The 22,248-nt window shown below is 37.9% G+C and overlaps 3 protein-coding genes and 1 long non-coding RNA gene across 5 annotated transcripts; 2 read left to right on the top strand and 2 right to left on the bottom strand.

Annotated features, from left to right (window-relative positions):
* The first annotated feature begins 883 nt into the window (after positions 1–883).
* LOC131335824 (3-epi-6-deoxocathasterone 23-monooxygenase CYP90D1-like) lies at positions 884–5,483 on the top strand. 2 transcript variants are annotated; one of them, XM_058371340.1, is made up of 8 exons: positions 891–1,362; positions 2,242–2,566; positions 2,664–2,813; positions 3,205–3,459; positions 3,798–3,887; positions 3,992–4,177; positions 4,473–4,594; positions 4,803–5,483. In XM_058371340.1, exons 1-8 carry the CDS (start codon positions 1,076–1,078, stop codon positions 4,891–4,893), a joined length of 1,506 nt encoding a protein of 501 aa, XP_058227323.1. In that variant the 5' UTR covers positions 891–1,075; the 3' UTR covers positions 4,894–5,483. The 2 variants fall into 2 exon arrangements, with proteins under 2 accessions (XP_058227324.1, XP_058227323.1); XM_058371341.1 differs by lacking the exons at positions 3,798–3,887; positions 3,992–4,177 and having other exon boundaries at positions 884–1,362.
* A 2,087-nt stretch (positions 5,484–7,570) lies between these two features.
* Positions 7,571–11,934, bottom strand: LOC131335827 (uncharacterized). The gene is made up of 14 exons (XM_058371343.1): positions 11,464–11,934; positions 11,280–11,376; positions 11,040–11,162; positions 10,827–10,931; positions 10,613–10,696; positions 10,406–10,521; positions 9,618–9,719; positions 9,423–9,536; positions 9,245–9,304; positions 9,087–9,153; positions 8,935–8,988; positions 8,657–8,731; positions 8,487–8,522; positions 7,571–8,300 (listed from the first exon to the last, which is right to left on the bottom strand). Exons 1-14 carry the CDS (start codon positions 11,505–11,507, stop codon positions 8,226–8,228), a joined length of 1,152 nt encoding a protein of 383 aa, XP_058227326.1. The 5' UTR covers positions 11,508–11,934; the 3' UTR covers positions 7,571–8,225.
* A 1,422-nt stretch (positions 11,935–13,356) lies between these two features.
* On the top strand, positions 13,357–18,996 carry LOC131335829 (uncharacterized). The gene is made up of 2 exons (XR_009202659.1): positions 13,357–13,444; positions 18,700–18,996. It is a non-coding gene; the product is annotated as an uncharacterized LOC131335829 (long non-coding RNA).
* Positions 15,452–20,188, bottom strand: LOC131335825 (uncharacterized). Its single transcript, XM_058371342.1, has 14 exons — positions 19,894–20,188; positions 18,798–18,894; positions 18,577–18,690; positions 18,340–18,444; positions 17,851–17,934; positions 17,642–17,757; positions 17,343–17,444; positions 17,144–17,257; positions 16,839–16,895; positions 16,630–16,696; positions 16,498–16,551; positions 16,231–16,305; positions 16,068–16,103; positions 15,452–15,888 (listed from the first exon to the last, which is right to left on the bottom strand). The coding sequence occupies exons 1-14, from the start codon at positions 19,896–19,898 to the stop codon at positions 15,643–15,645; spliced, it is 1,272 nt and encodes a 423-aa protein (XP_058227325.1). The 5' UTR covers positions 19,899–20,188; the 3' UTR covers positions 15,452–15,642.
* Positions 20,189–22,248: the final 2,060 nt, after the last annotated feature.

Below are 22,248 nucleotides of genomic sequence, written 5' to 3'. Positions count from 1 at the left end.
TATTCATGTGACCACAGGGATATGTGATTGTAGTGAACGTGCTCCAAAAGATCCCTAATGATTGCTGGTAAAGCCATTGTCTTTCTTTATGCCGTACGTATATCCAAGAGGGAAACACGATCAGACTCAGCTGCCACATGAAGAAGATTGGGAATGAAAGTAACGTTAGAGGTTGAGTGTATAGAATTAGAAGGAAGAGAGAGAGAGAGAGAGAGAGAGAGAGAGAGAGAGAGAGAGAGAGAGGATGTGTTGGATTTGTTTTTATTGAGCATAATCACATGAATGCACGAGGCCACCAGCTAGAAGAGACTTCGACTGCGCCACGAGACAATTATGGACGTGGGGACGTATTCCCAACCCAACCCAACCCAACCCAACCCCATGTTTATTTTGTTTAAACAAACACACCCCATGATGCTCTATCATCATCAACAAATTTAAAGATCATGTACCCAATAATTTGACCCACACCCCAATCCTACCCATATATGAATATCAATACCATAAGTCTGCCCTCACCCATCATTTCCACCGCTGTCACCACGGACACGTAGGCAAACCCTACCGTCACGTAGGCAGCGGTGGGTGCAGACTTATTGTATGATCAAAACTTACCCTAGCTATTTATCTTTTATATATTTAATAATGCTCATTGAGCAATAAGAATTGACTTTGACCTATTTTTGTCCTCCTACGTGTAGCTACTTTACCCACTTTGGTCAGCTGGGTAAGGGTTTAAGCAAGGTTTCGAACCCAGGTCAAGCCCAAGCCCGCATCAATCCAAGAAACCAGCCGCTTGCTCAAGGAAATATGCAATGGTTCCTCCACTCCAGTGGATTATACTGATATACATTAGTTTAGTATACAAAGATAAAAGAATACCTCTCTCTCTCTCTCTCTCTCTCTCTCTCTCTCTCTCTCCTTCCTTCCTTCTGCACGCGTACGCTCACACAAGCACACTCATTCCTTTATCAGGAAAATTCGGCCACTACTACTACTACCTAAACTCATGATTTAAGGGAAAATCCTAGTAAGAGAGAGAGAGAGAGAGAGAGAGAGAGTTGATCTAAAAAAAATGGTATCCGAAATGGACAAGTATATGTGGATTTTGGTAGTGACTTCAACTCTCATGTTGTCTGCCATCATAATAATTCTTCGTTACTGGAGCACATCATGGAAAGTAATTAGCAGGTCATTATCATCATCAAGCCATATGATGATGATGAATAAAATCACAAGATCAAGCCCCCCACTTGTTCCTTTAGGCAATCTTGGCTGGCCTTTTCTTGGAGAAACCATAGAGTTCATCTCTTGTGCTTACTCCGACCGTCCTGAGAGCTTCATGGACAAGCGTCGCCGCCTGTAAGTCGTCCTTTTCCTCTTGATTCTAACCCGGTATTTGGTTCAACAGATCGACCGGCTGTAAGTCGTCTTTCATATCGGAATCAAAACACTATGTTACCTTGTTTGGTATCGTTTTTGTATTCTTTTCCTAAAGGAACAGAAAAACTTGTTTGGCAAACTTCTTTATCTAAATTATTTTAGAAAAAATATATCAAAGTAATTTGGTCTGACTTAGATTTTATTTTTTTTCAAAAAACACATCGAACTTTTGTGTGTGTGATGGTTCTTGAATCTTGAATACTTGATTTTTGATAATTTCTTTTGAAGTATGACTTAATCCTGCCGAAACTTGATTTTTTCTTATTCCCAAAAACCCTTCTCCTCAAACTGAATTCAACCAAACATGGAGATGAGTTGGAGTTTCCAGAAAAAATTGTTTTATACTCCAAAACAAAAACGATCGATGAGTGTTTTCAAAATTTTATTGTTTTTGTTTTTGAAAACAGGAAAAACAAAAATTGAAATTAAGAAAACACAAATACGCAAAACTCCGAAACCATTAGAGCACTTATTGCTCTCTTACGCTAATCTATTTTTGAACTTCATAGTAATGATGTTCACTATATATATATCTTTTTTGTCTTTATTTTTGTAAAATTACAATCTTGTTCTTTCACTTAAATTCAACTTTTTCGTATCTGAAAAAACATTGGTGTAAATTCACATGGATAAATACAAAAGAAAAGAAAGGTGAAATTAATGGCTGAAGGAGATCGAGTGTGAAAATCAATTATCTGAATTTTATCATTTTTAAGATCAATATATCATACAACTAATTAAATAAATGTGTTTCAATAAGTAATTATTTAATACTTGGGGTGATTCCTTTAATTATAGGTATGGGAAGGTGTTCAAGTCACATTTATTTGGGAGTCCCACAATTGTTTCAACAGATGCAGAAGTGAGTAAATATGTTTTGCAAAGTGATGGGAAGGTTTTTGTGCCATCATACCCTAAATCACTCACTGAGTTGATGGGGAAGTCCTCTGTGTTGCTCATCAATGGAAGCTTGCATAGGAGAGTTCATGGACTCATTGGAGCCTTCTTCAAATCTCCCCATTTGAAATCCCAAATCACACTAGACATGCAAAACTATGTCCAAGAATCAATGGGGAAGTGGAGAGAGGATCAGCCTGTCTATGTCCAAGATGAAGCCAAAAATGTACTCTCTCTCTCTCTCAAACACACACGCTCTCTCTCTCTCTCTCTCTCTCTCTCTCTCTCTGGAAATTAATATGTTCCCATATATGTTTCTTCAGATTGCTTTTCAAGTACTAGTGAAGGCATTGATAAGTTTAGAGCCAAGTGATGACATGGATTTTCTGAAGAAACAGTTTCAAGAATTCATCTCAGGCCTCATGTCTTTACCAATCAATGTACCGGGAAGCAGACTCCACAAATCATTACAGGCAAGTAACTTTCCAGGAAAAATCTCTTTTTCCAGTGTTCTCCAATTGTAACATTATGTGTTCTCAAGGTGAATGTTATATATACCATTGTGGTTAACGTTATTACGGGGTACACCGTAAGAAAAATGATTTTGAAAATGTTATGGTGAAAATATTATGCATTCTTTTGGTAAATTCTATGTCATTTTGTAGTTTGAAAAGGTTACTTCATTTTGTAATTTTTTGTTGCGCCGCTGCCTTTTAATGGTTAATATACGGTATCCCCGACAAGAGGGTGGTACCGTCGTCCATAGATGCTCCCAACTTTCCAATGTTAATTATATTTTGTCATTTTGTCACTTAAAACTATGAAAAAAATTGCGAAATTAATTATTTCGAAATTGGGTTCCAGGCAAAAAAGAAAATGGTTGAGCTAGTGCAGAAAATTATCCAAGGCAAAAGGGGAAATGGCATCTCATCAGAGTCGGAAATTCCAAGAGACGTAGCGGATGTTTTGCTTAAGGATGAAAGCGAAAAGCTTACAGATGAATTAATATCCAATAATATGATAGATTTGATGATACCGGGGGAGGATTCAGTGCCAGTTCTCATTACTCTTGTGGTCAAATATCTTTCGGATTGCCCATCTGCCCTCCAAGAATTGACAGTATGCAATCCCTCTCTCTCTCTCTCTCATGTATCTATGCAACATATCTATGTAAGATGCCGCATCAGATATTACTCAAATATCATATTACTACCGTGTCATTTTCAAAACACAATTTATGTATTCATGCCCGTAACATATAACTGGTTAGTTAGGTTTATGAGAGAATGTCAAGGCCTAATCAAAAGTTTTGGAGGTTATAATTAACGAATGTGGAAGAAGCTCTAACACTATCCACGTCTTGTATTTAGACAAAAGTTAATTATCTACATACTATTTATCTTAAAAGCAATACTTTATTTACTTCTTAGTCAATTAGTACTCTTGATAATTCTCAGGGGGAGAACTTGGATGTGAAGAGACTCAAAGATGAGCTCAGGGAGCCAATGTCTTGGATTGACTACTTATCTCTACCCTTCACTCAAAATGTAAGTCCTAGAAATGCATGAACCCTTAATTAAACAACTCCACTAATTAATCATTTATGGCTGATAATTTGATTGCACTGAGTTGTTCATTTTTAATTAAACAGGTGATTACGGAGACTCTGCGAATGGGAAATGTAATTGTTGGGGTGATGAGAAAGGCCACGAAAGATGTGGAGATAAAGGGGTATTTGATTCCAAAGGGGTGGTGTGTTTTCACCAATTTTAGATCAGTTCATTTCGATGAAAATCTCTACGACTCGCCTCACCAGTTCAATCCGTGGAGGTGGCATGTAAGAAAATATATATTCTTTCTGTTTACGTTTTTTTTTTTTTTTACTGCCAATAGTATATTGTGAACTGATGGTTGTGTAATTCCTTAGGAGTGTAAAGTTTAGGGTTCGACTCCTATGGATAAGAGGTTGATCCTCGTACTAATCTAAACAAATACTAACATCCTATCATCGAAAAAAGAAGAGAGAGTATATTGTGCAGCATTTATTTGAGTTTATTTTCTTGTCTTGTTTTTCTTTCTCCTAGCTAGCCATTTGACCATTGTTCCAAGCTTAACTGTGATTTCATCCATAGGACAAAGAAGTGAGCAACAGTAGCTTCACACCATTTGGAGGGGGACAAAGGCTGTGTCCTGGGCTTGACTTGGCCAGGCTTGAAGCTTCCATTTTCCTCCACCACTTCGTCACTCAATTCAGGTAAGTAACTAACCCCTCTTCTCAACAACTGCCATTTTCTAAAACTCTACTTTGTACACAACCCTTGCACTCACTTGTACGCGTTCCCGTCAAACAAAACACACTCTTTATGGGTATATCTATTCCGATACGGTATGAGATTCAAAACCTTGATTCGAATAGAAAAATTGCAAGATAAACAGTGGGAATTTTGTTGATTAAAATGCAGATGGGATGCTGATGCTGATTCAATAGTCAATTTCCCCACTGTAAGACTGAAGAAGAGAATGCCAGTTTGGGTCAAAAGGAGGGAACCCTGAGACCCGGGGGAAGTTCTTTGCAGCATGCTGTACACATTCGAGTTGTCCGTTCGGTAATTCTACGGTCCATATTTTATCTCGGCAATGAACAGTTCAGATGCTGAGATGATGAATATGAGATTTGGATTGTTGGATTATCGAACGAACGGCCCAGATATTCACAGTACCGTTTTGTAGCAGGGTGCGGCACAACACCATCCTCGGTTCGAGATGACAGTGATTTTTCCTAGAAGGCAAACTTTTCAATAGGACAAAAAGAAAAAAGGTACACACGTGTGGGACGGGCCATTCAGAAGTTGACACATTTGTCCCATTTCGTAGGTCTTGCACACACGCATGTGCAGGGACAAGATAGGTGTAGGAAAATGATATTGGCACTCCAAAAATTGATGTAGGTACTTTAAAATCAGTGTAATTTCAAAGCTAATTTCTTTTATTTTTTGGAGTGCCTCCATCAATTTTTAGAGTGTCAATATCATTTTCCGTAGGTATTATTATTATGTTTTGGGACCTAGGATTTTTCCCCCCTTGAGATTTCACTGATTCTTATTCCAACTCAGAATATACCTGCTTCGGAATGGCTTCTCTGCTGTTTTTTGGGCGCAATTTGCTAATTTTAGGGCTTTTTTTCTGGTCAAGATGCTTAATCACAAAAAAAATCATATTTATCGGATATCGATTATTGCATGATCTGAAGATATTTTTGTGCAATAAAGGGGTTCGTCTCAATGGATCGGAACCCAACGGAGCCCATTTTTCAAGAAGAAATGACTTCAGATCGGAATCCTAATGATTGGTATCGGATGATAGGGTCAAGTGTTTCAACGAGATTAATGATTGTGGTGTTTGATTGGTAAGATGGGGGCCCAAAAAATGCCCTAGAGTTAGAAACTGCACCCTGCAGTTGGGAAGAAAAAACTGCAGGGAAGCCATGTTTTACCCAATTTACACGTACCAATGCAATGAAAGGGCTGTGGTGGCCAATGGAGCTTCTTTAATATGTTAGGTAGTGGGCATTGATAAAATGATGATTGAAGGCTGGTGGATCCCAGCATTAATGTGAGAGCTAAGTTTTGATCTGTCATTGATTCACATGAAAAGATATTTTTTTCGGATAACCGGATCTTTGGGCCAGCTTGCGTGCACTTTGACCAATTTCGGGTCTCTGAAAATAACGACCGGACATAATCTCCAGTGGCCTCAAGGTTTGGAACTTGTGACATTAAGGAGGAGCACTTATTGCTTTTTCACAAACACTTGGCCAAACGCCTTAGGTTCATGAAAAGATAATATTGCGTTGAAGGTGATTTATGGCAACAGATATAGTATATATGACCATATTCCAGTGTTTCACTTTCACGAAAACAGAATTATTGTGCTGATGGTTTGATTTTCTTCAATGAAAAATACAGCAAAAGGATAGGAAATGGATCCTCCCCGGTCAGTTACATACCAAAGAATTGAGTTGACGGGATTCGATGGTGGACTTCATTTTGGTCTTTTATTTTGTTGGCCTCAATGTGTAGATGACTCATGAAGATTTTATCTTAATTGGATATCTCAGTAACTAATAAGAGTTACATACATCTTGAAGAATAAGGTAATCAGAATTTTGATCCCTTAGTTGTTGAAGATTGGGAATTTCCTCACATGTCTCAAATTGGAGTCTGTTCAAAATGTCATGAAAAACTAAGTCACACACACGTGTTCAAGTAGCGCGAACATGAAAACGTTTTTAAAACACATCCCAAATTATTAAAATTCGCGAGAGTGCAAACAAAGTATGAAGATTGGTAGCGGAAGTGTAGAGCATTTTAAAGGATTCTAATGTGACTAAAGATGGTAAAGTTCTTCATTTTCTCTCCATTTATTTTCCCGTAAACCAAAATTTCCATGCTTTATGCCTTGTTTGGATGGTATTTGAAAAAAAAATTCTAACTTAAAAAACACTTATTACCCATATTTTCAATCATTACTCTCATTACTCTTCTATCTCCAATCATTATTCTCATATCTCTTTCCACTCATTACCCATATCTCTAATTATTACCTTAATCTTTCTCTCCACTCATTACCCAAAAATTAAACTCAAAAATTTTCAAAACACCGTCCAAATAAGGCATTAGGCTTTGGCTTTGTAAAGACATTTGGTGGGGAGAGGAAGAAATTAAAGCAGATTCAGTCATGTTTCTTGGTTTCATCTTTTCCGTGACAAAGACTGCATTTTCTGAGTAAGTTTGGGAGTCAATCAAGCAATTGGTATGGTGCTTCACCGTTAGCATTTTGGTTTGGGTAGAAAGGCAAGGGAAAAGGACAGGTATCTGAAATCAGGTACTCTGCTTTCCATGGACCCAAATCTGTCATTTGTTCCCTTGATTCAACATGTGGCTTTTCATTTTATGATAAGAAGGTTGAACAATTTACCAGAGGGTGAACTACTGACAAGCCATTGTTGTGTTAGAAATTATCCCCATCCCTCATTTGATCCATCCAAAGCTTTGGTTAGATAATTGGTTAGGAAAAGTCTAGGAACACACCTTCTAGACACAGTTTAACCAAGGGATGTATGTGGACCCACATGTATCGAACGGTTTTGGACCTATGAATTTTAGGTTGGACCTTCCAAGAAATCTCAGATGGTATAGAAATAGGTCTACAGAAGCCTCGCTTAACGTGGTTGAGTTTCCACTCCAGCGAATTCTCTCACCTACTTGATCCATACCTTCTAGCGCTACAAAACTGCAAGTGAGGGAAACTTTATTCCACATTGTTTATTTAAGTCATCCAAGCTTGCTTAAGATAAAGAGGTTACTCCACCTATAAGCAATTGGTGTTAGGTTGGACGAGGATGACTCCATGAAATCTCACAGCTAACTCCAAGTATTCAGAACTAGGGTTTTATTGAGTTAATAAGTCTTCTTGGTTCTGGCTGGAGCCTGTGACATTCAGAATGGTCTTAGGCTTAAACTTTAATAATCTGCTTCTTAATTTGTAAGAAAGATTAGTATTGCTAGATGTTGGAGGGATTTCCTTCATATCCAAAACTAAGGTCCATTTTTGGTAGATTTTCGCAACATCAATGTCTTCAACCAAAAAGGCAAAAAGGATACTTCTAAATTCCCCCAAAAGGGGGCAAAATAGCCAGAACCTCGGTGCTTTCTAGGTGCCAAGACTGTGCATTGGCAAATCCTCATGTTCTTGACAACATGGTCTTGTTCTACACGATTCTTTTTTCCGATTCTGCGGGAATAATTATGAAACCTAGCAATTTGCTTGAAAGTTCTAGGTATGTTACGAGGATTCTTCTTCTTCTCCTTGCCCTCATTCTCTGGCTACCCATTACCATGCTCTGCTTTGTACATTCGTCTTTCAAACTCTCTCCATTCAGTAAAGCACCTATTCCGAACCTGACATTGCGAAACCAAATCTCAGTTTTGAATCTGACAGAAGATAATTGAGCCTAAGAGAACACCTTATTTCAAGTACATGAAATAGGCTATAAGCCTAGCCTAATGGTTGTATCCATAGAGATTGTGAAAATAGAGAATTAGCTATATCATAAAACATGACATGTTAGGTTCTTAGTTTCTTACCCCCTCCCATGCTGGTCTTCCATTACTTGATGAGCCCTGTGTGTAAAAAAAGGTATATTAACTAATTATTAATAAGTATGTATATGCAAGGGTAGAAAAGATGTAACTACAGGTAGGTTTCTTGAGGATCTCAGGTTTGTTCATTATTTTCATGCTAAAGTGATGTTTACCTGACTTCCAAGGGACGGCACAACCTTATGCTCTACCCATTGCGCATCAACAACACCTATCATCTCGTGTGGCGTCTGCAACATCAATATATCATATCATATTCCATCCTCATGTTTCCTTTTCGTTCTAAAAATATTCACAAGAGCTCTCTGAAGGCCAAATAATTAAAAGAAACCAGATTTTGTTCTGCTGAAAAGCTTGTTGTATTCATTGCCTATAAGCCTCCGTAAAATTCAATCCAAGTAAAATAAAAATGGTTGAAAATTTGTCTACATACCTCTACACATCTCCAGAGAGCAAGATCAAGGCCCCATCCATGAACCAAATCATTCTGTTAGACAAAAAAAGAACACATTTCTCATCCAAGTCAAATTGAAAGAGAATGCAGAGTTTTCATCGTGTTCTTTTGAGCTAGTTGTGGAATCAGACCTGGATCATGTGCCAAACACATTGCCAAGATTTTCTAGAGAAAACTGGGGCCATTATTTCAACAAACCTGCAAATCTATCAAAACATTGATGAAACTGTGGATATCATTGCATTTCTTGATTGACACGGGAATGAAAATAGATGGTGTATAATGATACCCTGCACATGGTGGCCGATGCTGGCCGTTGCTACACTTGCCTGGATCTTCTTCAGCTTTCCTGAAAAAATTTGCGGTTGTTGGTTAGGAACCAAACTTACTTATGCCTAGTTTGACACCCTTTTTTGGTGTCTTTGATGGTAAAATTAAGCATCTGGACTCTCTAGGTTTGGCTCTACTTGTGGACTTCAACGCCGTCCCTCCTCTTTGTCATTGACCAAATCAAACCCTTTTTTGATTCAACTCCAGGCTGGGATATCTCTAAGCCATGTTTCTTGACTAGTTTCAAGTACCTATCCAAAAACAAACACAAGATGAGATTGATACTGTCCATTGGGGGTTGATCACAGTTGCGAAAAAAAAAAAAAACCTACTCTTCTGCGTTGAAATGCTGGACCCCGAGATCTTCATCCCAGATAAATATGTATTCGTATTTGGATACAATATTCGGATGGAGAAAACGCTTTGCATACCACCTGCCATACACAGCTAATATTAGTGCAATTAGAGTCTACAAGAGAAGTACGTAGATGGTTTTCCTTCTTTTTTTGTGTACTTTTTGCAGAGACTGATTCCTGTGAAACGAACCAGTGCCACAATGCTAGAATCGAGGCATTTGCCACGACTTCTGTGGTTATTATCAATTACCACTTAGCCGCTACAAAGCCAATATAAAGTCTCTGAAGCAATTTTAGGTGCGAGTGAGCGAAGGTATTCAGCATTCTCAATTGTGGTTTCATTATAGCCTGAAGTTGGGAGTTCAGGTTTATTTTGGGATTTCTTTTTTGGGTGTTTTAGTTGCTCTGTAAGGTTACTTTGGTGTTTTGTGCTCCGCGTCTTGCTAACCCTTTGGTTTCTCTTTGCTTGCTTCGGATCTCTGTTTTCCACAGTGTCACTAGCTTTAATTTGCATTTTTTGCCATCTTCTGTTACGGAGTATAATGTTTTCTAATTAGTAAAAAAATGTTTGAATGGGATCCTCTCCAGTTATTGTCCCGAACAGTCCACATTTTTCTCACAATACAACATACTCTTACCGGTAAGAGTATCCTCGTGGGATCCACACTTGCAAGAAACCTCCAGAAACTGTCCCGGACAGTTACTGGAGAGCATCCATTTCCTAAAATGTTAGTATCTTTTGCGGATCAAAAAATATTTATTACCACTTAGCCTGTTTTCTTGCACTGATATGAATTGCTCTGTGTGACCATTCAAACTGGTCCCAGTCACTTGTCCTCCCATCATAGTGAAACAACACAATGGAGAAGTTACCTGAGAACTACACAAATCACAAGATTGTTAGATTGATGAACTGAGAAATTAACTATTAACAGAGTTTTCGAAGTATGAATGGGAAAGTTTTTACTCACCTTCCGGATAATTTCGTTTACGATATCTTTCTGTTTATACCCAACTGCTAAAGCTAACAAGTACTTTGGTTTCCCCACCAAATCCTACAATCCAAGAGGACAAAAAAGTTCATGAGTCAGAATTACTGCAGTAATCTCATGACAAATACTAGTGGATAATCGAAGAGGCGCTTTTTTTTTTCCTCGTTCAAACCAAACATCAATTTAGTTATACCTCGCTGGAATTCTCCTGCAATCCGTGGAGATAGAAATCTGAATAAGGCTCGACGATGCCAGGGGGCAATGATTCAGCTCCTCGCGGATTTGTTGCCACATATATCTGCGTTACATATGCTAATATGATGTACTTGTGCAGATTTATATACTCGCACAATATTCACATTTACACACCCTCACAAGAGGGTATCAATAAACGAGATAGGCCTACCCTTGTGTTGTTACGTGTATTAAACCATTGACTTGAGTTTGAAACACATGCAGACGAAGCTGAATCAAACTTTATCGTATGGTTGTTATCGTCTGCACTATGGTTCAGTGCGGGCATTTGGATCTGGAACAGGAGAAATTAAAAGCCAGGTATGATGCAAGATTTCCCCCTCGGAACAACGAGTTTGAAATGGGTTATCTGTGATTTTGCATGCATACATAGTTGTTCAAGCAAGTATACCTTGTTCGACGAAACCTTGTGAAACGATGACCCAATGAAATATCCCATAATAACACTGGATACAGCTACGAGGAGCAGCCACAGTTCAGTTACTTTCCTGGAAAAAAATTTTAAATTTTCCATCAAGAAAGTTACGTACATCGATCGGGTAAATGAGAAACGATTATCTTCTCATCGGACCTACCTGCATTTCGTGTAGAAAAGACTGAGCATTGGATTCAAGAACATCTCAAGGTATCAGAATCTAAGTGCAAAAATGGTTTGATGTAATCTGCGTATTAAAAAAAAGAAAAGAAAAAAAAGAAAGAGAGAGGAATGTACTTCTGAAATGAAAAGTCTATTTGGGTAACTGAAGAATTTAACAAAGGGGCAGCCAGGGAATCCAATATTGTTGCTATTCACTTTTGCTTAAATCTTCATTGATGACTTTGGCCCAGTTTATTTTCAATGTCCGTGGAGTCTAATTAATGGATTACCGTATAAGGATGTAACGGCTCATTGCCATAAAGAGTTTCCCTTAATTATAAAAGTACATGGTTATACTGATAGAATCTTTTCATTGAATACGCAACCCTGTAGTGCAGGGGTGCAGGGTGTGCACGCGACACTTCTTAAACATTTAATTAATCCCTTCCTTTTCTCTCGTGATGAGTTAAAGAAGTACTTACATTTACCTAACGACTTTAAAAATGTGTACTCTTTCAATGCGAATGACCTCTGAACAAAGCACATGACATTGCTACATGCATATCATCATTTCTCTCCAACTAGAACCATATTTACCTAATACTCCTCCTTTATGACATTGCGACATGCATATCCAAATGTAAAGAAAGAGCATAATACGTTATCCGAGAGAGAGAGAGAGAGAGAGAGAGAGAGAGAGAGAGCTTTAAGGCCAAGTTTGGAGAAGTTGGAGAAGTTGGCTGCTAGGTTTTCTGGAATTCAAATTGGCTTGATAGAAAAGGTAATAGTAGAAGCTTGCCAAGGGAGGAGAAATTCCTAATTTACTACTTCATTTAAATATTATCTTTCAATGACTACCCATTAAAGAGTGAGAGAGGTTTCCTTTTCTTTGTCAAGAAGACCTAATTAATCTCATTTCCTGATTCAAAACTATTTTTGGTTATATGGACCTCAAAGAAATTAAGGGATGAATTTATTTTTCTTACCAAACGAAAACTTTATTGATTTCATCTTGATAGAACTATACTTTAATTTCAGCATAGAGTTAAAAATTTAAATGAGGTATTAAATACATTTACTGTCTATGAACAATTAGCTAGGATTCAATCTTTCCATTGGTGAGTTTACATTTTACTTTCTATATCTACGCTTTGTAACAATTGTTAATTTAGCTACCTAGGTCCGTACTACCAAAATAGGGTTCTTTTTTCAATATTAAAATAAAACCAAAATTATATAAACAATAAAGGGACAGATTTGTCGAAGGTAGTATAAATCTCCATAATCTTTAAATTTACCAAAAGAAAAGCAATATATATACTTTCTATTATCTGATTGAGTTTTACTCAAATCAAAGACTCAAATTTTGCAAATCTATTTTCCCTCCTAAATTTAAAACGATGACTTTGACACAAATTTAAGATTTGGATTTGCCATTTCAAGGCATCATACCAAATAAAATTTTTACTCCAATTTGACCGGAAGTTTTTACTCAAATTTTAGTTTAAAAATATGAGGAGGGTTGGAGATGCTCTGAGGAATTTTTGGACTTCTTTCGTTATGTTCTTATTCATATATATATATATATATATATATATATATATTTTTTTTTTTTTTTTTTTTTTTTGCGTTTGTTCGGTTTGCAACAAATTTTTTTATCCCTATTGCAAGTGAAGTGGAGTGCGGTGTTTCCTTTGTACTTGTACTCCCATACACATGAGCAGGGTTCGATTTCCGTAAGCTCCCACTCCCCTTTCTAAATTCCCTAGAATAGAGTAAATTATGATTAATGAATAACAAAAAAACAAAAAAGATTTGTCTTGAAAAAAAGAATAAAAAAAAAATTATGACTTTTACTTATATTATTAATAAAACCCAAACAACCGACTTTATGACTTTCACCGTTCCTTTCTCTTCTCTTCTATTCAACAGAGAAGACGTCATTGAGAACTAGGGAGAGGACATCTACCTCAAATCAGGTACTCTGCTTTGCATGAACCCAAATCTGCCATTCATTTCCTTTATTACTTTTCTTGATATGTGACTTTTATTTGCGTAATGAGAAGGATGAACAATTTATCCAGAAAAAAGGGTTGAACACCTGTCACCTGATAAGACATGGGTATCCCCAAGTACTTGGAACTAGGGTTTTGTTGAACTGAGTTTTCTTGGTCTGTCATTGGAAACAATTTGTTATGAACTTAGTTAGAAAGGGTGCGTTTGGACTGATTTAGTTTTATTAGTTTTTGGTAAACACAGTCGGTAAAGTTTAATTTTTAGATACTTTTTTCTTTTTTAGCTTTTCGTTATAATTTTCACGTACTATGACTAGAAGAATTCACGAAAGTATAAAAACATTAACCAAAATTGAAAAAAGTTTGACAGTAAAGACACTAAAAGACCATCCTAATCGTCTTTTAAACTTTTTCCGTCTTTAGTGAGCTTTTTCAACTTTGATATTTCTATACTTTTTCAATTTCTCTCGTTCAGACGAATGAACTAATAAAAAAATTTGATCCGAATCCAGTAAAAATTGAGAGAAAACATTTAACTAAAAAGACTCTTGTCAAAAAAACCGAACAATGTAGGCCAATGTTGGACGGGATTTCCTTTATGTCCAAAAGTTATCTGGGTTTTTGGTTCTAAACACGAGTGTATTGCAATGTCAACAAAAAATCAAAAGGGTATATTTCTGAGGAAGAAAAACTGAAAAAGGGTTGTAGGATGGGCATATATGCCTTCTAAAATAAACTAAGGAAACTAGAGCAAAATAGGCACAACCTCAGGGCTTTTTAGTCGCAAAGATGATTTTGCTTCAATTAGGTCCCTAGACCACATGTTCTTGACAACATGGTCTTGTTTACACTACGCGAGGCTACGAAAAAAAAGGGAGAAGGCAATTTACCAAGGGTAGAGATTGACGAGGAAGCACAGAAGGACACCTCCGGGCGGTTCCCTTCGGGGCTAGTTACAGTCCGGCTCATGAAAGAAAGAAGAGAAATCCAAGAGGAGAGATTGAATGGAAAAGAAAGAATGTCAACTTCTTGGAATGCTATTCGCCCCTACCCGAAGTCTGGGCAGGAGAGAAAGAAGGAGAGAGAATGGAAGGCTGCGGGTGCCTCTGGGTCGCTCCCGGTTCTAAATTCTCTAAGGGCGCTGCCCAGTTACCTCGTAAACTCACGCCTGCCCTCTGCACTCGCACCCGCAACCGTGCTCTCCAGGTCCAAAGGGATCCAGTGCCCAACTACCGACTCCTCCCGGAATTGCATTTTCAGAGCCGAGCCAGGAATGGCCATTAATAGAGGAGGTTTCACTCCTAAAACGATGTCTGCTATAAGAAGGTCATCCCTTATTCCATTCCTTCCTCAGGTTAGGAATGGCGGGATGCTAACTTCCTACGACTCCGAACAATCCTTCCTTCGAGCTGAGTTCAAGCAACAAGCCATAGGAGTAAAACAACTATCGTTCTAGGTCGAGCCTTTCTATTTATGATTCCTTTGTTAACTGGAAGTTCGTACAAAGGTCCATGGTATTTGGCCATGGGATAGAATCGTGGGAACTACTGGCTTAGGGACAAAAAGAAAAGGGGAGAAAATCGAGTCAGAAGGATCATGCCATACAAGGAGGAGTTGTGGCTTGATTCCCGCCCCCTCCTTTACAGCTTTTCTCTACTATCTCCCAAATCTGTCTTCGACATCTTCCTTACCCTATGGGGGGTGAAGTAGAGAAGGAGGCCCTCGGGGGGTAGAGAATACTGTCCCCTAGGTTACAGAAGGCCTCTAGAGGAGCATATATCAAAAGTAAGGACATGGATATATATTTTTTCCCTCTATCAATGCTACGAGAATAGATATGAAACTTAGCAATATGCTTGGAAGGTTCTATGCTTCTATGTATGATAAAGAGTATTCTTCCTCTCAGTGGCGTAGCCAGGATTCATAACCGGGGGTGGCACCTATAAATATTAACGTGCTTACCCCTTAAAATAGTACAATATACAAAATTAACCATTTATAATACCAAAATATTTACACATTTTCATAGTTTAGTCATCCATCATATAGATGGAAGTAGTTTAACGATCTATCAAAATGGAACTTGATGTTCTTTTCAATCCAGAAGATTGTCCGGAGTCATTCTAAACTAAACTTCAAAGGATTTTTTTTGAAAAGAATGATTATTCTATTGAATTGGACTGAGAGGGAGTAGCAATTTTTCTCTGCTCAAGGATCTTTTTTGCGTAGAACTGCCTTCTTTCCTCTGTTAGTTTTGGAACCGGGGGTGGCATGTGCGACTTCCCCCCACCAATTGCCTCCGCCACTGCTTCCTCATGTCTTCCTCGTGTCTGGCTACAACTTCCATGCCCTGCCATGTACATTCGTCTTTTAAATTCTTCAAATTCAGCAAAGCACCTTGCCCGAACCTGACATTGCGAATCCAAATTTCAGTTTTGGATCTAAGAGAAGATAATTGAACCTATGAGAACACCTTATTTGCGATATAGGAAGTAGGCTAAGCTGAATATATGGTTGTATCTATAGAGAAGGTGAAGATGGAGAACTGCGTCATAAAACAAGAGATTTTAGGTTCTTTGTTTCTTACCCCTTCCCCTGGTGTTCTTCCATGACTTGATATGCCCTGTACGTAAAAGTATGGTAACTTATCAATAAACATGTACATACAAGGGTAGAAAAGACGTAACCAAGTTTTGTGTTCTTGATGATTTTATGTTAATTCATTATTTTCATGCTTAAGTGATGTTTACCTGATCTCCAAGAGAAGGAAGCTTCTTATGCTCTACCCATTGTGCATCAACAACACCCATCTTCTCATATGGTCTCTGCAAAACATCATGATATCATATTCCCTCATCATGTGTCCTTTCCCTTCTTATATTATTCATAAGAGCCTTCAGAGATTGAAATCGAAAAGGTGCTTTTCTCTGCTTAAAATTGTTTTGTGCGTTGTCTGTGTGTCTTGATAAAATTCACTCCGAATAAAATAGATGATAGTTGTAATTTTGTCTTCATACCTCTACACATCTCCAGAAATGAAAATCAAGGCCCCATCCATGAATCAAATCATTCTGTTAGATGAAGAAAGAAAGCATTTGTCATCCTAGTCGAATTGAAAGAGAACGTAGACTTGAGTTGAAGAGTTGTACCTGGATCATGTGCCAAACACATTGCCAAGATTTTCTAGAGAAAACTGGGGCCATTATTTCGACAAACCTGCAAATCTATCCAAATATTGATTAAACTGTGGAGATTTGTCATCTTATGATGACAATTATAATCTTGATAGATAATGAAATTATCTTTTGGTTTCTTGATTAATAGTACGGAATGAAAAATAGTTGGTGCACAACGATACCCTGTGCATGGTGGCTGATTGTCGTCTTGACACTTGCCTCGTCTTTCTTTAGTTTTCCTGGAAAAAAATTGTGGGTGTTGGTTAGGAACAAAACGTAAATATGCCTAGTTTGGCACCTTCTCTTTTTGGTGTTTTTGATCATGAAATTTAGCTTGTGGATTTTTTAGGTTTTTACCCTCATTAGTGCTTAGGTTGCTCCAGAATCCATAATAGAGAAACCAACGGGAATTAACAACTATATTAGGTTATTGAAAACTATTCTACTAAAGACAAAGAAACCCGATAATGCGTAGGTTTGGCTCTACTTGTGGACTTCAACGCCGACCCTCCTCTTTGTCATCAACCAACTATATTTCGTTTTTTGTTCAATTCCAGGCTGGGATATCTCTAAGTCATGTTTCTTGACTAGTTTCAGGTACCTACCCAAAAACAAACATAAAATAAGGTTGGTAATGTCAACCCAGGCTGATCATATTTGCAAACTGAAAAAAAGAAACTTCGTACTCTTCTGCATTGAAATGGTCAACCCCGAGATCTTCATCCCAGATAAATATGTATTCATAAGCAGACACAATATCCGGATGGAGAAAACGCTTCGCATACCACCTGCAATACGCAAATAAAATAAGTGCAATTAGAGTCTACAAGAGAAGTACTTTCAATGGGTTTCTTCTTTTCTGCCATGCTTGTTTGTGGAGGCTGATACTGTGACTCAAACCAGTGCCACAACGCTGGACCGGTGGCATTTGCCATGGCTGATGGCTCCAGGTTAACAGTAATTGCAATGAGTGTTATACATTTACCACTTAGCCTGTTTTCTTGCACTGATATGAATTGCTCTGTGTGACCATTCAAACTGATCCCATTCACTTGTCCTCCCATCATAGTGAAACAACACAATGGAGAAGTTTTCTGAGAACTACAAAAATCAAAAAGTTGTTAGATCTATAAACAGAGAAATTAATCATTAACCGAGGTTTGAAACTATGAATGGGTAATCAAATTTACAGACCTTCATGACAATTTCATTTATGATGTCTTTCTGGTCATAACCAACTGTTAAAGCTAACAAATACTTTGGTTTCCCCACCAAATCCTACAATCCAAGAGTACAACCAAGTCCATGAGTCAGAATTACTGTAGTAGTTGTAAAGTAGATGCACGAGGTAGCTCAAGTGAAGCCATGACACTTGGCTCCAGATGAGGCTGGTGGGGTTTGAACCCTCACCTGATACAAGAAGTATAGGGTGCCTACTACTTTGTTGCCTCTCAATTTGCAGTTAGCTAGCATTCTTGGTTAGAGAGTTTTGTTAGTTTCTCCATGTAAAAATACAGAGGTTTGCGTATTGTGTAAGTCAGTCAAGGAATGAAATGAAAATGCAGTTTTTCATTTTCTTCATCTCTGTTTAAGCTGTTCTTCAATCTCATGACAAAAACTACTGGATAACTGAAGAAGGCATGTTTTCTTTCTGCATCCAACCAAAAATCAATTCAGTAATACCTCAGTAGAATTCTCCTGCTGTCTATGGAGATAAAAATCTGAATAAGGCTCAACAATGCCGGGGGGCAATGATTCAGCACCTCGTGGATTTGTTGCCACATGTATCTGCATTTCAGATTCGCACCAGGATTATCTATGCTGATAGCATAATAAGTTTGTGCATATATTTATACTCGCACTATGTTCACATTTACACACGCACGCACAAATGTGTATCAATAAACGAGGCCAGCCTACCCCTGTGATGTTATGCATAGGAAACACTTGACTTGGGCTTGGAGATGGGTCTGAATTGAACTTTATTGCATGCTTGTCATCCTCTACATTACAATTTAGTGTGGGCATTTGAATCTGGAACAGGAGAAAAAGCCAGGTATGAGACAAGATTTTCCTCTCGAGACGACGACCGTGAATTGCGATATGCAGTTGTTTATTGATGTTCAAGCAAGTATATATACCTTGTTTGATGTAACCTTGTGAAATGATGACCCAATGAAATATCCCGTATTAACACTGGCTACAGCTACGAGGACCAGCCATAGTTCAGCTATTTTCCTGGAAAAAATTCAGATTTTTCATCAAGAAAGTTATGTACTCCACTATATTGGATTGCAAAAATGAGAAATGATAATAATCTTCTGATTCTCATTGGGACTACCTGTACTTTTGTTGGTAAGACAAAGCATTGGATTTTCAAGAACATTTCAAGGTATCAGAACCTTCATTTTTGCGGTTAGGTATCATAACCTAAGCGCAAAAATGTTTTGATGTAATTTGGATATTAAAAAGAAAGAAAGAGGAATGTACTTCTGAAATTGAAAAGTCTATTGGGTAGCTGAAGAATTTAACACAGAGGCAGAGAGGGATTCTGTTCAATGTCTGAAATTGAGAATCAATGGGTACTATATAAGGATGTACACCACACAATTCACAGGATCCCACTTGCCAATTTTACCCTTTGTGGGGCAATCAACAACCTGACTATGCAACATTTTGGGTACACAAAATGTACACCAGATTGGGTCCCATACAAATGATCTGAGCCATTCGATTTGGTTAAAATATCTTATTGAGAGTTAATGAAAAAATTAAATCAAGTTGAATGTCGTTAAAAGCTATCGATTCGTTCAATTTTGGGTCCATGTGAATTCAAAAATCAAAATTTGAATGAATTGATCAATTCCTTATCAATATTCGATGAAAATTGAGTTTTTATAGGGCCCCTTAGAAGAAATACTTTAAGCAATTGAACGACTCGAATCATTAGTATGAGAAGAGGTCTACATAATTCAGTGTATCCATTTTGGCGTACCCATAGTTTTATTGGGCTCCTTTTTACTTGTCTTTTTAAGAGAAGGCAAGAAATTTACTCCATAACCAAAACATTTTTTAGGTATTTTTTGTTAGGAAAACAGTTCTGAGATTAATTACAAACAAGGTACGTGTAATTGTGAAATATTTAACAGAACCAAAACTACTGAATTTCTACTACAACAGATGAAGCAAAATTGGAAATGAAATCATCCGTAAATCAAATTGAGACCGGTATTTCACCTCATGTTACTAGAATAGATTCGCCGCTTCACCGGTAGTACTTGAGCTCTATCAGCAGCCTCCTAGTCATAGCCCACCACATTACGGAATCGTCCCGTGAAAAGAACTATATATACAAGATATATAGGGAGATGAGCAGTGGAAAGAAATATGTTAAATAACTTCTCTCTCTCACTGGAAAATATTCGAATTTACTAGAAATGGGTAAGGCATTTCTTGTGATTGGACATGTTGTATTATAATTAGAGGGAGTCCTTTGCCGGCTCGTTTACTTCTCTCTCTCTCTCTTTTCTTTTTGGTGCCGGCTCGTTTACTTCTCTCTCTCTCTTTTTTCTTTTTGGTGCTGGCTCGGTCAATTCTTTTCTTTTTTGCGGGTGCCTGCTCCGTCAATTCGAGCATGAATATACAGGTTGAGTTATGAGGTTACAACCCCTGGTAGCTATAGGCCATAACCTTATCAACCACCACCTCTTTCTCCTTCTCCGCCTCCACCTCCCATAACCATTGTTTTTTTGGTGCAGCAAAAGCTAAAATACAAGCAAGAAAGGGCCTAAAAGCTAACTAGGGGCTTCTCCCCTAGCAAATTAAGGCTACACTCGCAACATCTGCGACAAGCATGTCCCAAATCTCATTAGGGTTATCTCCCAGAGTAACTAATCTTATACCTTGTCCGGTACCTATCTTTGCTAGGCGATCTGCCACCCGATTTCCTTCTCTCTGAGTGTGACCGATGGAGCTGTTAGACCTCTTCAACATGTTTGTACATTCTTCAGTTATGATCCTGTGAAGGGAATTTTGAAGTCGGCCTCCATTAATGAGCGTCACCGCATTCTCTGAACCTTATTCCATATCAACTCCTTGCAAATCATTGTCTAGGATGGTCTTCAATCCATTGAAGATTTGTAACATTTCGTCTCACATCTGAAGTAGACATGGAAAATTTTGAGTACATAAGGATAAATATAAGATACTATGTATTAGTAACTTGGGCTTAAGCATTTTGAGTCATGTGGTTAGGCTCAAACAAGTTACTGAACCAGTGGTCTACATGGGGCGTTACGTGATGCCCCATAACTCGTCTTCAAGACATGCAGTCGAATAGCCTTCCACATAACTTAACCCTTTACTAATAAGCCTCTCCCTTCTCTAATTACTCCTCTAAAACCAGCCTGTACAGTACAGGATTGCCACAAGAGCTACCATCCGTATTCATCTTTCCAACACTAGAGAAATCCAACTAATTAGTACTTTATGTTGATATTGATGTTTTCAATGCGTACTAGACATATATATTCAAATTGATGTTGATGTTTCAAAGAATAATGGTGAACCACATGGCATCTGTAACACTTTTAGATAGCCACTCCACCCACTTAGTACTAATAACCACTGTCCAAAACTTCTCAATTTGGAAAAGCAAGACCAAACATTAACTAAAAGGGCATTTTCTAAACAAGAATGATCAAGATCTTCCACCTCCCATAACCAGCTTCCTCATTCACCCCTACCTCCCATCTCCACTCCATCTTTGAACAAGACCAACCACCATCACCATCACCTCCATGTGTTGGAGTTGTGTTTTTATCTCTTAAGAAAGAGAAAAACTTATTCACGGTTCCACGCAATCTTAGCTGTCTAAAAGTGCTTTGGATGACCAATCTGAATTAAAAACAATCTATTACTATCCAAAACACTTTTGGACGGCCGAGATTAAGCATTGTAAAACTTATTCACTGCTTCTCTATGAATAAATTTTTCTCATCAATGAAAAGAAAGAAAAGTAATGAGAGTAGAGGGGTGTTCAATAGAATTTCCCCTATTTCATGCTTCTATTTATGAAAACGCCATCACTAAAATTTGGAAAATATCGCTATTGTTAAAGAGAATATCTTTATCCATCACATCCTCTACGTACCTAAACAAACCGTGGACAAATAATCAACCATGTTTAATGATAATTCATCCTTACACTCAAAAAATTGTATATATAATTCTTCCTTTGACTATATCCCCTCGTTCTCTTTCAAAACTCATCCCGCTAATGACCAACGACATTGCAAATTTTATAATCCACCACCAACCGGATGCAATCTTGTGGAGTAAAACTTATTCAATGGCCGTGGGGCACAAGCCCCTTTTCCACCACATGAGTTTGCAGGCCCTATTTCAATGTGTGTTACAAAACGGGTTGGTGTCATATATATAGCCTGTTTGAATGTGATATTTTGAAGGGGGACTGTGATATCCTCTTTTAGTCCGTGGGTCCAGCCTTAAGATCTCGTTTGGGAAATAAAATGGAGGGGTATTAGTCAAGCCCCGGATTATATTATACCCTCTAATTCCCTCGAATGAGAT

Source organism: Rhododendron vialii, chromosome 8a (genome assembly GCF_030253575.1).
Source record: "Rhododendron vialii isolate Sample 1 chromosome 8a, ASM3025357v1".
NCBI classification, from domain to species: domain Eukaryota; kingdom Viridiplantae; phylum Streptophyta; class Magnoliopsida; order Ericales; family Ericaceae; genus Rhododendron; species Rhododendron vialii.
This window is presented reverse-complemented; position numbering and strand designations above follow the sequence as displayed.